Source organism: Danio rerio, chromosome 6 (genome assembly GCF_049306965.1).
Source record: "Danio rerio strain Tuebingen ecotype United States chromosome 6, GRCz12tu, whole genome shotgun sequence".
NCBI lineage: Eukaryota > Metazoa > Chordata > Actinopteri > Cypriniformes > Danionidae > Danio > Danio rerio.
In genome coordinates this window covers 45,452,858-45,468,185 of record NC_133181.1, presented here as the reverse complement: position 1 = coordinate 45,468,185, position 15,328 = coordinate 45,452,858, and the positions used below count along the sequence as shown (strand labels likewise).

The following is a 15,328-nucleotide window of genomic DNA, read 5'->3' as shown; positions in this document are numbered from 1 at the left end:
AAACTATTTAGTCCCCAAAAGACTTTAAAGTGTTATATAGGTTTAAAATAAGTATTTCTTTTTCAGTGGGAAGAATATCTTAGTAATCTAAACAAGAACCCTTTTTTTTTGGAAGGAAAAAGTTCCAGGCAAGTTAAACGGTCTTTAGGAAATCATCAGTGCTGAATAAGATAACCTTTCTTGCTATTGTTGCATGGTAATTATTACATTTTATTCATTGATTATTATTTTTGGGTTTTTTCAAAAGTTTTTTCCCTCAAGTACCTAAAGTATCCATGAGTAATGCTAATCTCATTTTGTTACTGTAGTCATCAGGATCAGTTGACATTTTCCATGTAATGTACACAGTGTGCAGAGCAGCATTTAAAGAGCTTTAGTCTTTTACCTGACAGAGCCCATTGACCTCAATCTGAAAACTGATACATTAATCCATAGCCATCACAGTTGAGGGAGATGGGAACACCTTCGCCAGTGTTCTTCATCAGTAAACCTCACCTTACACAGAAATATATTGTTGTGACCGTCAGTGGTAGAAAGAGTACTGAAAAATCATACTCAAAAGTACCATTACTTGCCTAAAAATGTAGTGCAAGTAGAGTAAAAGTATCTGTTGTAAATATTACTCAAAGTATGAGTAAAAAGTAGACCTTTCAAAAGTACTCAAGAGTCGTTAGTGAGTATTATGCATTTAAAACCTGATGAATTTACATGTAATTTATGGATGTGTGTAAACATAAAATTCTGTAGTGCAATTTAATTTAGTTATTGCCCAGCAGGCACACAATGTCATAAGATATTAATATTAGGTTGGATTTAGGTCGCAACGTCAGGTGACCAAAATTCAATGACTGCGTCCAAAACCACCTACTAAGTAGGCACTGCATTTGAATTTAAACGTATTACTCAGTGAAGATATACAGCCATATCGCACTGCTACGAGTGTGATATTGCGTTTATACAACAGTTCGACGACATAATTGTGTATAAAAAAGTAAGAGGAACTACTTTCTTCCGCTATTCACTCACATCTGCAGCTGACCGTCAGAACAGCAGAAACTGTTGCTACTTCACCAACGTCACTTTAGAGCTAGCATTTGAATGAATCTCTACCGTAATATCTAAGGTGACAAAACAGGTGATTTTGCTGACATTCTAAGATTATATGGCTGAACAGCATGAAATGCCATCAGTCTACAGAGATTTCCCAGTATTTCTCTGGTGCAATTGGCAGATTACAATAATTAATCCCAAAAAAGCCAGATAAAGACTTATAACATTTCCTCGCCGTAGAAAAAAAAATACAATTTTAGCTGGAACTGTGTTTGTTTATAGTTTACAAAATGCAAGTCAATGGCAAACATAGCATAAATTCACTCATTTTTCTGCAGAAAACCCAAAATGTGTTTGTTATAAAATATATAACTTTAATTAGTCAACGACAAAGATGGAAAAGAAAACAAATAAAAAATACATTACTATAACATTAACTGTTCATAACATCTAATTTAGGGTCTTTTCACATTAGAATATTCTAAAAAAAAAAGACAAAACAAAGAGGACAAACCACAGTGATGGGTAATGTCTTACAACAAAAAAGAAACAAAATACACGTATACAACAATCATTTCACACAGCCCGTTTTGCTATGCTTGTAGAGAAAACACAACGGAGGTGAAACAGACACGTCAGGTAATTGTGCTTGATTCCATCACTAGTTTAGCAAAGTCCTCTGTTTTCAAAAAAACAGTCTCTCTCGCTCTCTTTCTCTCCATTCACTATGTTAAAAACCATACAGCAACACAGCCACATATCCAGAATTTGACTACATACCTGTACAGTACAAATACAGTTCATGCAAACTCAATCAAGCCCCCTAAAGATTCATTCTAGACGTTTTAACTTGTCCAAATGATCAAATGTTTAGAGGAGCTTGCTTGGACTTTTATTTATTTAGTTTTTTTTCTGAAAATGACTGAAGAGGTACATATCTCTTAAAAAACAAACAAAAACAAAAACCAAAAAAAACCATTCTGCTCTGCAAAGAGATGGACATGTTTTCAGTTCCTTTGCGTGCAATAATACATATTTATATAAAGGAAAACAAAAAGTGATGTACATACATACTGTACAGGAGGCTGTAATCGATCATAAACCAAATATATAACACACAGAATCGACTTTATATTTAACACGCATTAGCATAGCAACATATGGAAGATCAAGAAGATTAAAAGATGAGTGTTTCTGATGATACTAAAGTCTTTTTTTCAGGGGAGGTCACAGAAAAATGTAGATGCGCCAAATATTCGCATCTAACTGAGAACACGTGCTCGACTAAAAGAGTCACTCCGGTATCAAAACATCGAAACGCAGTCAAACTGTCCATCAGATGTCCAACTCTCCGCTCACTGAAACTGTAATATATACACAACGTTTCATGATAACAGTCATATAATGTGGATGACGGATGAATACCGCTGTAATAAATATATCGGAAGGGAAGTAACAATGCTAACAAAATATTTGCACAGATCTATACACAAAACGTTTTCATCTTTTTTTTTTCGTTGTTGTTGTTGCGCTATTCCCATACAAAGATATCCACAGAATCTAACTATGTACAAGCCTACAATAAATACTATGCGCTTTCAAGAGAAACGTATTGTTTATGTTCTCCTCGGCCATGATGGTTGTTGGTGGATTATTATGCAAGTTTCCTCATGTCTCAGCCATGCTGCTCTGCTCCTGGTGGTGTCTCCTATTTCGAGGCTTCCGCAGGTCCTTCTGGAGCTCCTTGAGGTCCTTCTTCTTGTGGGCCATGGGGTCGTCCCCTATCTGCCAGTAGTCTTGGCAGTACTGGTTGATGAGGCCCATCTCAGGTTGGCTGAGGATGGTCAGGAGGTCTTTGTATTGTTCTGCGCTGGGCGTCCAGGCGCTGGACTGAAGGGGTGGGGCGGCCGGGGCGCCGCTTTCAGTCTGGATGCTGTTGACTGTGTGGGCGGAGAGAACCACGAGCTGGAGTTTGACAAGGGTGTGTTTGAAGTTCTTCTCAGTTGAGGTGCACTGGTAAACACCGCTGTCAGACAGCTGGAGGGAGCGCAGGAGGAGGCCCTGTTCCGTGCGAACCACACGCCCGTCAGAACGGATCTGAAACACAAGCAAGGATAAGCATTATACTGATTTCGTTTACTCAAGGTTTTTTCCCCTTCACTTTCATCAATTGGTGAAGTTTGTTCCTTGCTGTCGCCACTGGCTTGTTTGGTTTAGGACTTGTGGAGCTGTGCATTATTGGATTTGCTCTTTAGTGTTTGGACTTTCTGCAGTGAAAATTAAACCACACTGAATTGAACTAAACTAAACTTTAGTGAAACTGACACAGTTTCAATTTACTAGAACTTCTATGTTAAGCTACTTTGACACAATCTATATTGTAAAGGCGCTATAGAAATAAAGATGAATTGAATTGAATGTGGAAACAAAAAATCCATAATGGATATGCAAAATATATAGTTGGATGCAAAAAGTGTTATAAAAAGGATCTTACATTTTTTTTATGAGAAATATTTCATTGTTCATTATTTTAAAAAAAATTAATGAGAAAAAAAACAAAAATGTTGTTTTAGAATGAATTTTGGTAAAATATTTGGTAATAAAATATTCCATTTATTTATACTTTTAAAAAGTGTATCGATTTTTGAAAGATTACAAAAATATTTACAAAATAAGTTCAGTGATGTTTTTAATTCGAAATATTCCAATTATTTATTGTAAATAATTAAGTTTATAAAATTATATTGAAAATTAAATTAAATATAATAACTTAAAATAATGTAAAAAAAAAAGTATAGATCATAACAAATAGTTTCAGAATGTTTTACTACAAATATTACATTTATTTATTCTTAAAAAATGTAATGTTACAATTTAAAAAATAAATGTTAGAATTAAGGGTAATAGAGATGCACCAATCCCGATACTTGGATCGGATATCTTTTCGATACAGCATATTTTTGCTGGTTCAGGTATCGAACCATGGTATCAGGTACAGCTGGTACAGATCCAAATCCGATCTTGCACATGCACTATATTCTATAATTGTATATTATTAGCCAACAAAAGCCATGAGAGTAGCCTATTATAAGGCACTAGAAAGTTGTCATGTAGGACTACTATATCCCAAATATTCTGAAGTCATTCTATAGTTTATTGTGAAGCACAGATTAATATTCAAGTGGTTAATTTCATGTTCAGTTCAGCGTTTCCCGCCGCTGCACCTGTCAATCGTTCTCCATTCATTCACAATTCAAACTGAATGTCGCATTTTTGACAACTTGAAAAACTTTCTCCAAGACTATTTGTCATTAACAGAAAAGAGAATGTTTATTAAGTAAAACTGGCCTCAGATAGTTTAGTATAGTCTTTGTCAAACCTGCAGGAAAATATCAGGCTTTGCTAAAAGGAAGGTTATTTTACCAATGATTAGGGTCAATACTGGTAGCCTATTACATATTTCAAAGAAAAATCTTTATATTAAAAAAGTTAACATAAGCTGGACCATATCAGATCATATTAATGGCATAATAATTGCTCAAATAATGTAGCCTAATTTACAGCAAGCATCATGTTTTTAGTTAGATTGTGCAGTCTGTCATATACAGTAGGCCTATAAGTCTGTTTTTTCTACTAAAGGAGATATATTATCTGAGTTTATCAGCTCAGCAGAACTATGGAAACTTTATGTAAAAAAAACAAAAAACGGCACACTATCGGGATCGGATCTATATCGGTCGATACTCAGAATTTTAGTATCGGAATCGGTCCCAAAAAATGGTATTGGTGCATCTCTAGTTCTTTAAAAGAAAAAATATACAAAAATGATTAATTAGTAAAGATCCTAAAAATCAATCTTTAAAAATTGTAACAAATTTTGTTCAAGTAGTTTTGTAATTAGGCACTGTAATAATCTATTCTATTTGTTTTAATTAGTTTTATAAATAATTTAATTTTAAATACTCATTTAGTATGAGAAATATACAATTTTCAAACTTAAAACACTTTACAAAGATACTGTTGTAATATTGCAATAATTATGATGTAATAGGACACTATTTCTGTACCTCTCTTCTCCGGTCGCTGTTCTCCTTCTGGAAATGCCACTTGATGGACACATGAGGAGATCTGGCCTGACACTCCAAAAAGGCTGTGCTTCCCTCTACTCCATACTGCACTGTCTCCAATGTGTTCTTATTGGCTGATGGGAATGAAAACAAAATAATATCTAAAACAATAGCCAAAATCACAACAACTTCTAAAGAACTTTTACTCCTTCGTATTGATGTATATTAAATTTGTTCTTCACCATTCGAGTTGTAGCCTCTGCATTGCCTTATAGGGTTTCCATACTTCACGTCTTGCCTTCGACTCCGCCTATAACAATTAACAGACCAATCACAAACAAGGAAATGCACGCAAATATAAACTGCACCTACATCAGAGCACTAGCAAATGAGGAAATAAACTCAGCTTGAAACAAATAACATTTGGACCAAACTTGTGACTCAAATGCACTGTATTTTAAGTATAAAGACTTGATAATTAAGACATTTATAGACAAATCACCTTTTTTGGTTTGCTGAGTAGCGAGAGCAGGACTTTCCGTCCCAGGCACAGTATGGGTCTCTGGCCAGGCAGCAGTCGGCACAGGCCTCTCCGTAAACATCACATCTGTGCAGAGCCAGATGTGTGACGCCCACCGCCGAACTGACATACAGCTGTTGCTGAACACAGGACGACAGGAAAATACATGTTACTTTCAATCAAAAACAGATCTTTTAGGCTAATTTATCCTTCAGAGCCTGATCTCACAAGGAAACAGGCACTATTTTTAGTATTGTCAGAAAAGTGGCTAATTCATACAATTTCATTCTTATGAAAACATATGATTTTTAAAAAGAGGCATGGCTCCCAAATCCCACACCTCATTGAGATATGAGCAAATCATGTTGAAATATGTCAATGAAATCATACAAATTAATACTAATTAGCCACTAAGTCAAAAAGTTTCAGTGAGATAGTGCTGTATTTACAAAACCAGGCAATCTCAAAAAACAAAATGGATCTGATGCAATGTTTTCTGGCAATGTGAGACATTTACATGTTTAAAATCTCATGTGCTTGCAGACAGTGTGGTTATTCCAAATTATATCCCAGATATTGCATATTTAAGATTTTAATCTGGGATGCACATTAGATTATGTACAGTTGAATTATTAGCCCAGCTGTATTTCCCCCCTAATTTCTGTTTAACAGAAAGAAGATTTTAGTTCAACACATTTCTAAACATAATAGTTTTAATAACCAATTTCTAATAACGGATTTCTTTTATCTTTGTCATGAAGACAGTAAACAACATTCTACTAGATATTTCTCAAGACACTAGTATTCAACTTAAAGTGATTTGTTCCGCAGAAAATTGTAAACAAATATTGCTGAAGGAGGCTAATAATATTTACCTTAAATTGAATAAAAACAGCTTTTATCCTAGCAGAAATAAAACAAATAAGACGTTCTCAAGAAGAGTACGTATTAAAGAAAATACTCTGAAAAATTCCTTGCTTTATTACACATAATTTAGGAAATATTTACAAAAGAAAAAGAAATTCACAAGGGATAATAATTGTGTCTTCAACTGTACACATATTTATAATAATAACAATTTAATCTTTAACATATGATAATTAAGCCAAATCATATTGTGCTCTCAGGAATTGTTCAAATAAAAAAAAAAATTTTTAACAGCTTGGCAAATATCACTGTATTAGATGCTTAATAATTCTGAATTTTTTCATGCTGGACTTACGGCGAATGTTAATTTTAGGGTCTGACAGTAAATAAACCCTGTGTTTGCTACAATATTTAATATTATTACTACTGACATTGCAGAATTTAAAATTAATATTTAATTCTAAATGTTATTTTGTGCTACTTACTCGTTTTGGAGAAATCTTCATAGTAGTGATTGAAGTTGGAACCTGTAAAATAGAATTTTTAGGATGTTTAATATGGATGCATCCGTCAAACTGACATTACCAGAGAAGGACTGTCACTCCAAACACAGAAGCAAATGGTCAGACTTTGAAAGAAACCTTTTTTTTTCAGTAGATGTAGTTGTACAGATTAACTATTCACCTAAAAAATACCAATGCATGCTAGCAAAATAAACATTGTATATTTATATTTCACACAGACTTAAAGCCCATGTGAACCGGACATTGTTAAGAGTTTTATTTCAATATGGTTATGTACTTCCAACTGAAACAGAATATTGAGTAGGGGGTGGAGCTTTCTTTTTGTGGATCATTCCCTCATAGCAAACTAACAGTAATAGGAGTGTGGTTAAGTATATTATGGATGCATCAAACTGACATAACCAGAGAAGGACCGTAACTCCAAACACAGAAGCAAATTTTCAGACTTTGATTAAAACATTTTAGAATGGAATAAAATAATTGCAATTACAATCAAACACATGCACACACACAAAAGCAGGCAGTACAATATATTCTTTAAATGGAATGAACACAGAAGAGGCTCTTACTCTGAAGACCTCCACCTCCTCCAAAACCAGCTCTTCAGTCTGTAGATCATCTCTGGGCAGGACAATCACTTTCTGAACTGTTCCCCTGTCTGTAAAATAATCAAAAGTCAGGAGTCAGAAATATTTCAAATGTATACAATTTTATTTTCTGAAAAAAAAAAAAAAAAGGGCAAATTATTTGCTTTGTTGTGCCACCCATTCTGTTATGGTTATGGTTTAGAAATTGAGGAATTCACAGCACTAAATAAATAAATAAATAAACAAATAAAGAATTAAAGAAATAAAGAAATAAAATGAAGACATTTGACTAGAGTATGTCTATAAAACAAATGAATATACATCACAAACAGACAAGCCTGAAATTATGCATACCCTTGGTGGCAAATTCTCACTTAATCTTTTATTTACCCAGCAAGTTTTTAATTGTATTTTATTGCACTTATTGTATTTATTTATTTAATTAATTATTATTATCTTTTCCTAAAACATAACAAGAAGATGTACAAGTGGCATCAAATATTTCTCAGATTTTATTTACATTTGAAGAAAAACTTTAGGTCAGAATTTGTCAGGGGCATGAATAATGTTAGGCTTGACTGTATATACATCTCACAGTAGCCTACATATATCTCAAAACAACCCATGTATGTAGATGTGTAGTAAGTTCACCTGTTCCTAAGAACAGAACTTCATAGTTGCCATCAGCTGCAGCCACTTGGTCCACAGTGATGGTGGTGAACTCATAATCCACGTTGGTTCGTACCACCAGGGGGCGCTTGTGGACTGGATAAACTGCATTGAACATGGTGGGATGTGTGCGCATGAAGTTGATCACCTCATCTGGGTAATCTTTAGTAGACTTCATGTTGGGGGTAAACGTCCCTCCTGGACACTAAGATTAGAGGGATAGCATTAAGTGGTTTTATTTCAGCAACCGTTATCATCATACTGTATTTATATTTAAATGATACTCACTGTTCCTGGGCGAGGGTATGGGATTTTGCCCTGGTATGCAACCCATTGGTAGTTTGGGCCTTCTTTATGAGCGAAAGGCCCATTGAAGACCATGCGCACATCAGCCATTGAATAAACACATACTGCTGAGCCTTTAAACACAGACCTAGAGATGCAGAAAAAAGCAAGGAGAATTTATTATTATTTTTCTGAGCAAAACAATAGGACTATAATACATTTTTACAGTGATTTACAGAAGACAGACACTAAAATGTCATTCAGTGTAAGAACATGTCATTCATATTTGGAATAAGAATCATTTGATGACATAAGATTATTTAGGATCACGTCTTTCCCTGTTTTATATTATAAAATTATTCAGAACATTAATTTTATGATTAATTTCACCCTCTTACCTATCTTTTTCTCTTTTTTCAGCATTATAGGTGGCCACAATTTAAAAATCAGGATAAGTGAAGTTTATTCATAAACTAATTTCGAGAGGAGCACGTGATTATGATTGAACACGGCTGGTTCTGCATTAGCATGCTTGATCCACCAATCAGGCCATTCCTAACCACTATAAAGAGCCAGGGTTTTCTCACTACAGTCATCTTCGATTTGAAGAATCCCCCCTTCCACCCCTACCTTTTCACCTTTCCCTCCATAGGGCAGCACGGTGGCTCAGTGACTAGCACTGTCGCCTCACAGCAAGAACGTCACCGGTTCTAGTTCCTTAACAGGCCGGTGGTCGTTTCTGTGTGTAGTTTGCATGTTCTTCCCGTGCTTGCGTGGGTTTTCCCCGGGTTCTCCGGTTTCCTCCCACATTCCAAAAACATGCACAACAAGTTAATCGTTAAATCTAAATTTCAATACAGGTAATCTAATAATGCAGCATATCTTTTAATAGCCTTCAATCTTAATCTTTAGCTATTATAAAAAGGGGAGTTGTCGAGATCTACCTGAGCTCGAGGCTCCCCTCTCTTCCTCCAAACGGGAGGGAGCCCAGGGCTCAAGAACCTTCGAGTTCAGGGCTCTCTCATGGGACAGCATGCCAAACTTGCTTATAATCAATCATCAGCTAAGTGTGAACTCTTGAAAATCTCATTTAACTTTGCAAGTATACATCCTTCTCGTATTGTGCAAGAATTGTGTTGCTATTGCAAAGAAAAAGAAACAGTTTTTCATTTGTATGTAATGTAGAAATCCTACCAGTTCAAATCAAGCCTCAGCTTACATTTTCTTTCCTAATCTAATAACTTTTAGCTCAGAAATACTGTGGGGTCAAAAAAAAGCTTGAAACCAGACTAAAAAAATGCAATTCAAAATCTAATTTAAACCTAGAGATAAACAAGTTTCAGGATTTCGAAACATTCAAAACAAAGAAAATTTATGCCATAAAAGGACTCCAAGAATATATAAAACTGCGCTGAGACACTGATCGAATAAAGAAACTTGTGACACTGAGCATGTGGACTCAAATGACTCAAATGTGGATTTGAGTGCCTGCCATAAATAGAAAAGGTGGAGAAATTATGAAAACGAGAAAATTATGAAATGTAAGATGAGGTAATTAAGGGAAGGTCATTTTTAAAAATTAAAATGGCATGCTGATAGAACCATTTAATTTAACTTATTGATAGATATTAGTTAGAGAGCCACAGCACCAAATACATAGAATCATTAGACATCAACTGCTCTAATCTAGCAACAGAACACAATTTGCTCATATTTTCTTTCTCTCTGAATAAAGCAATACAATAACATATTCTTGCATTAAGGACTATATAAAAAAACACAAAACAGACAAACAAAAATAATAACAATATAATATAATAATATATAATATGTATGAAAAACATTAATAATGATAAAAATATATAAATAAACACCTCTCCCCATTCACAACTAAGCCAGGGGCTGGGAAAATAGGTGTGTGTGTGTGTGTGTGTGTATATATATATATATATATATATATATATATATATATATATATATATATATATATATATATATATATATATATATATATATATATACATACACACATTTCTAAACATAATAGTTTTAATAACTCATCTCTAATAACTGATTTATTTATTACATGATGACAGTAAATAATATTTGAATAGATATTTTTCAAGAAAAGTCTGTACAGTTTAAAGTGACATTTAAAGGCTTAACTACTGTAGATTCTTTAGGTTAACTAGGCAGGTTAGGGTAATTAAGCAAGTTATTGTATAACGATCGGAACAAAATATAGCTTAAAGGGGCTATTAATTTTTATATATATATATATATATATATATATATATATATATAGACTTATATACATTTATACATACATATACATGCATACACATATATACAATAAATAAAACCATTTATAATGCAAAAGAAGACAAATGCTACAACAAAATGCATGTTAGGAATATTGTTTCACAGATTAACACAAATAGAGACAAAGTGAGAGAGAACAAGAGACAGAGGGACTGATAGAGCTGTGAAATCACTTGCGGTTGATGGAGAAGAGAGTTTTCACTATCATCACCAAGAATGGTGCTTTTGAGTTTGGAGAGCTCAGACAGAGCCTGAGGGCTTCGCCAATTTAATCTAAAATCTACAGCTAGATTGTGAATTGCTATAACTCACAAACACACACGCATGCACACACACACACACACCCGTGTATATTTACTCTGGATAATTATCATGTGAACCTCATCTAAAATGTTGACAGCTCCCTCTGAGGCTCAATTTGTATAATATTTTAGCGTGTATGAATATCCTCTCCCAACCCCATCTGATAGCGATGATATTATGTCGATAACTCCTCATGAGAATATCACATCTCAGATACACACAAATGCTCTTTTCCTTTGTGCAGTGGGAGGACTTGTACTACCGTCTGTCAAGGCTGCCAAACACTTGTTATTCAGTATGTTAGAAACAGTCTTCGGCAGCGGGGAAATGGGGGTGCTGCCCTGTGGGCAACTGGAGTGTGAATATGAAAGCAAATCTATTCAAGTTCCCCTGCCAATCTGATAAGCGGCCTGATTAGTAAGAGGCGTCGAGGAGGAGTGAGGATTGAATACTGTCTTTGGGAAAGAGATCATCGTGAACTTACGCACCCGGACACGGAAAAGACGCCGTAGATGACAGGATTCTTTGTGTCTTGAGTCTTCTGGATGTACACGTCCCCTGAAAGAAAGAGTTACTTTAGTTCTCAGATTTGAAGACATTTGAACTAGTTGGTATACTAACCAATTTGATGACAAGAAAGTGCAAGCTCATGAGTACAGTAAGTTGTACCTTTAAGTATAAAAGCCTCTATCCACATTAAATAAACATTAAATAAAAAGGTAATTATCTTGCAATTCTGACATTTTTTTTTAAATCTCAGGATCTCAGAAACCTCTCCATGTCACATTTGCTAGTTAAGACAGAGTTGGGTAATTGTCTGAAAAAACAATTTCACTATGTGAAGTTTATTTATAAACCAATTTCGAGAAAATGATGTGCTTATTGTTCACGGCTGGTCCCTCATTAGTTAACACTGAGTTTATCAACCTTTTAGGACATACACCACCACAAGTTTGGCCAACTTTTTTTTAAAGTGCATAGCATTAATTACATTGAAACATGAATATATAGCTTAACAGATTCAGTTCTGATGGCTGACTGTTAGGACAACATGATTTGATTCCTGACACAACTAACCGTAAGTCATCTTCCACTGTCAATAAGTGTGAGCCATAGCATACTTACTTTTGATGTATATACATACAGAAAATGCGAGAGGGGTCTGGATGCAGACCTGGTGCAGTGCAATCTGAGCTGCATCCAATGCTTTTTAATGGGCTCACCTAACCCCACCACTAACCCTACCCCTCGGGAATGACATCACTTGCTCCATTTCAGTGAATTGTGTGACAATGCATCGCTGAGTGATGCAACCTCAGTTTTCATCATAAAGGCTGTTTCCAGATACTAATGGAAAAGTTTGCATGTAGGAATTTTCGCCATATTTTCTGACAAGATCCACACAAGCGGTTGTCAGGACCGCAGACACGCACATTGCGAAATGTGGACGTTTTTTTCTTTCCATTCGGCGTGCGTTATTAAATTCCATAACACTCTCACCAGTCATGTTTTTTTTTTTATATAATACCTCAGTTTGTCACGGGGGCATGAATTTTCATGAGTAAAAGTGAAACTGCCGAACTGCAGTTAAAGTCACCCAAAATTACATAAAACTCTTACCTGAAAGAACTTCACGTAAACACCTTAAATATATTAACGTCTAGATTAACTAGATTACAGATGTCCATGTAAACGTAGTCAGTAGTGTCTTCAAAATTAGAGAAAGATCCAGAAGGGCATAGCCTACTGCTGGTTTGATTCAGACACCGTCATTCATTTTAAAAAGCACCCAGTCCATTTTGTTTGTATATGTTCTACTTAAATGCATAAACTCTACAGGTGCCTGATGGTTAATATGTGGAGCTAACATTAATCAGATACAATCTAGTAAACACATAAAAATTGTCATCATAATTTACTCAAGTGCATGTCTCAGTTTCTTGCGCCCCCCTTAATAGGTGGTTGTGCCACCCAAGTGGGCCCCACAGTTTGAAAACCCCTGAGTTAACACATGATTTTGCCATCAGACGTTTCCTAACTCACTATAGTTTCTTACCTTAGTATCTTCGATTGGAAGAATCCCCCTCTCACCCCTACTCCTCCCTCCTTTTTCTAGATTGGGTGACTAGGCAGTCCAGTAATTAGCACTGTTGCCTCACAACAAGATTGTCACTGGTTTAAAGTCCTTACTGGTCCAGTTGACATCTGTTCTGAGTTTGCATGTTCTCCCGTGCTTGCGTGAGTTTCCCTCAGGTTTCCCGGTTTCCTCCAAAGTTATTTGACCATACCAAATTGGCACTATAGATGAGCATTATAGCTATCCCTAAAATCTGTCATTAACAAGTTGGGGGAGTTTGTCGAGATCTACCTGAGCTCAAACTCCACTCTTATAAGTTTAGGATCTTATAAGCTCAGGTCTCTCCAGGGACAGCATGCCAAACAAGCTGTATTATCAGTCATCAGCTAAGTGTGAACTCTTGAAATAACTTACAACTTGCAGAATATAGCATCCTTAAAAAGTGACCCTTGTGAATTTTTAATGATGTGATTTTGGAAAAAAAGGTTTGTGAGATGTACAATTGTCTTTTTACATGTTTTATTCAGTGGAGCAAACAAGCTTCTATAAGACAGAGGCAATGGATCTTGATGCTACTGATTCCTTAGCACCAAGCTACATAGCATTAGGCTAAATTTACTCTTATTAGTGTGCTGTTATATGTCAGCATTTTTATTTATTTATTATTTTGAAATATAGCAGATACAAATTACCCTTTTAGAAATCATATCCACCTCTGTAAGTTATCAGGAAACCTGTCCAATCTCAGTCAGTCTTCTCTATTGACTTCCTCACCACTTTTCTACTTAAAAATCAAAAGGAAAGTCAAACTGTTTTTGAGAGATCGTAATAGTAACAGTTTGTGTTCTCATTTAACTGCATTTAATACTGCATTTATTTGTAATATGAGGAAAAAGGAAGAGGTATATTTTGAAGCTTTTGTGACCAAATGCAAAGTTTCCCTGTGGAATGCAATACTTTTATTAGATAACGCAAATGTTTGGCAAACTATTGCAACATTTCTTGAGGGAATGCAATACTTTTGGACAAAGAAGGTGCAAGTTTAAAGAACAATGAGAAAAGCATTAAAATACAACTCCCCACCCCCTTTAATATTTTTCCATTACCGTATCTTTTCATGGGCTCCACAGTTTATGTACCATCATTTGGGACACAATAATTTCAATTTCTATTTGTTTATGTGGCCCAGTGTAGCAACAACAGCCGAACCAGGGTGGAACTTCTTTAACAATTGAAGACAGGTGTATTGCTTGGCAATCCTGTGCTAAAACTTCATTATTTCATTATTGCAGCTTTGTTTTGCACCACTAGTAAAACCATAATTACTGTAGCATTATATCAGCATATCCTTCAGCTACACTACATCACACTAAACACAAAGAATTCACTGTTCCCTATGTCTTTGTCTCTAAAACAAACACAAAGACACAAATTACCCAAAAGGACCATTTATAGTCTGCTAGCCAAAACGAGAGACATCAAAATAAATAAATAAATAAATAAATAAATAAATAAATAAATAAATAAATAAAAAGCCATTGGGAGAAACAGTGTAATGGGGAAAACGGGACTGTTGGGGGGTTCATCATAAGAGCAGTTAAGCACCATTTACACTGCAATTGAGAATGGGAGACAGAAGGGTGAAAAAAGGGCAGAAAGAAAGAAAACAAAAGGAGACACAGATAGTTTAGGGGGAAAGAAGAGCCAGCGGTAAAAGTACAGACAGATGTCCCATCAAAAACAGGCAGAGAATGACCTCAGACGGATAGTCACGGCTAAACGGACTAAGCAATCAAGCGCTGAGGGAAAATCCCACACTGCAGCGAACAAATCTCACTACAGCCAAGCCACAAAAAACAACCCATAAAACCTCACTGCCCCTCCGAGGATAAGGGAAAACATCCAGTCAAAAACTCCACTGACAAGTTCATTCCTCAAACACAGTGACACAGGGAACGGGAGTGAGAAATAGAGGACGGAGAAATTAGTCCTGAGGGTACCTTATGTGCTGTGTTACAGGAGCTGTGAAATGAAGCAAACACGGGACGACCGCTTAC

General features: G+C 35.4%; 1 protein-coding gene across 3 annotated transcripts in view; it reads right to left on the bottom strand.

Annotated features, from left to right (window-relative positions):
• Nucleotides 1-1,403: 1,403 nt before the first annotated feature.
• sema3fa (sema domain, immunoglobulin domain (Ig), short basic domain, secreted, (semaphorin) 3Fa) overlaps nucleotides 1,404-15,328 on the bottom strand; it is a 96,894-nt gene continuing 82,969 nt past the window's right edge. For 2 of the 3 annotated variants that reach the window (XM_005166039.5, XM_005166040.5), the window contains 9 exons: nucleotides 11,683-11,752; nucleotides 8,573-8,717; nucleotides 8,267-8,489; nucleotides 7,598-7,686; nucleotides 6,990-7,031; nucleotides 5,620-5,777; nucleotides 5,360-5,427; nucleotides 5,118-5,251; nucleotides 1,404-3,147 (listed from right to left, as the gene is read on the bottom strand). In XM_005166039.5, the coding sequence (XP_005166096.1) occupies nucleotides 2,719-3,147; nucleotides 5,118-5,251; nucleotides 5,360-5,427; nucleotides 5,620-5,777; nucleotides 6,990-7,031; nucleotides 7,598-7,686; nucleotides 8,267-8,489; nucleotides 8,573-8,717; nucleotides 11,683-11,752 (1,358 nt within the window). In that variant the 3' untranslated portion in view covers nucleotides 1,404-2,718. 3 annotated transcript variants of the gene reach the window in all.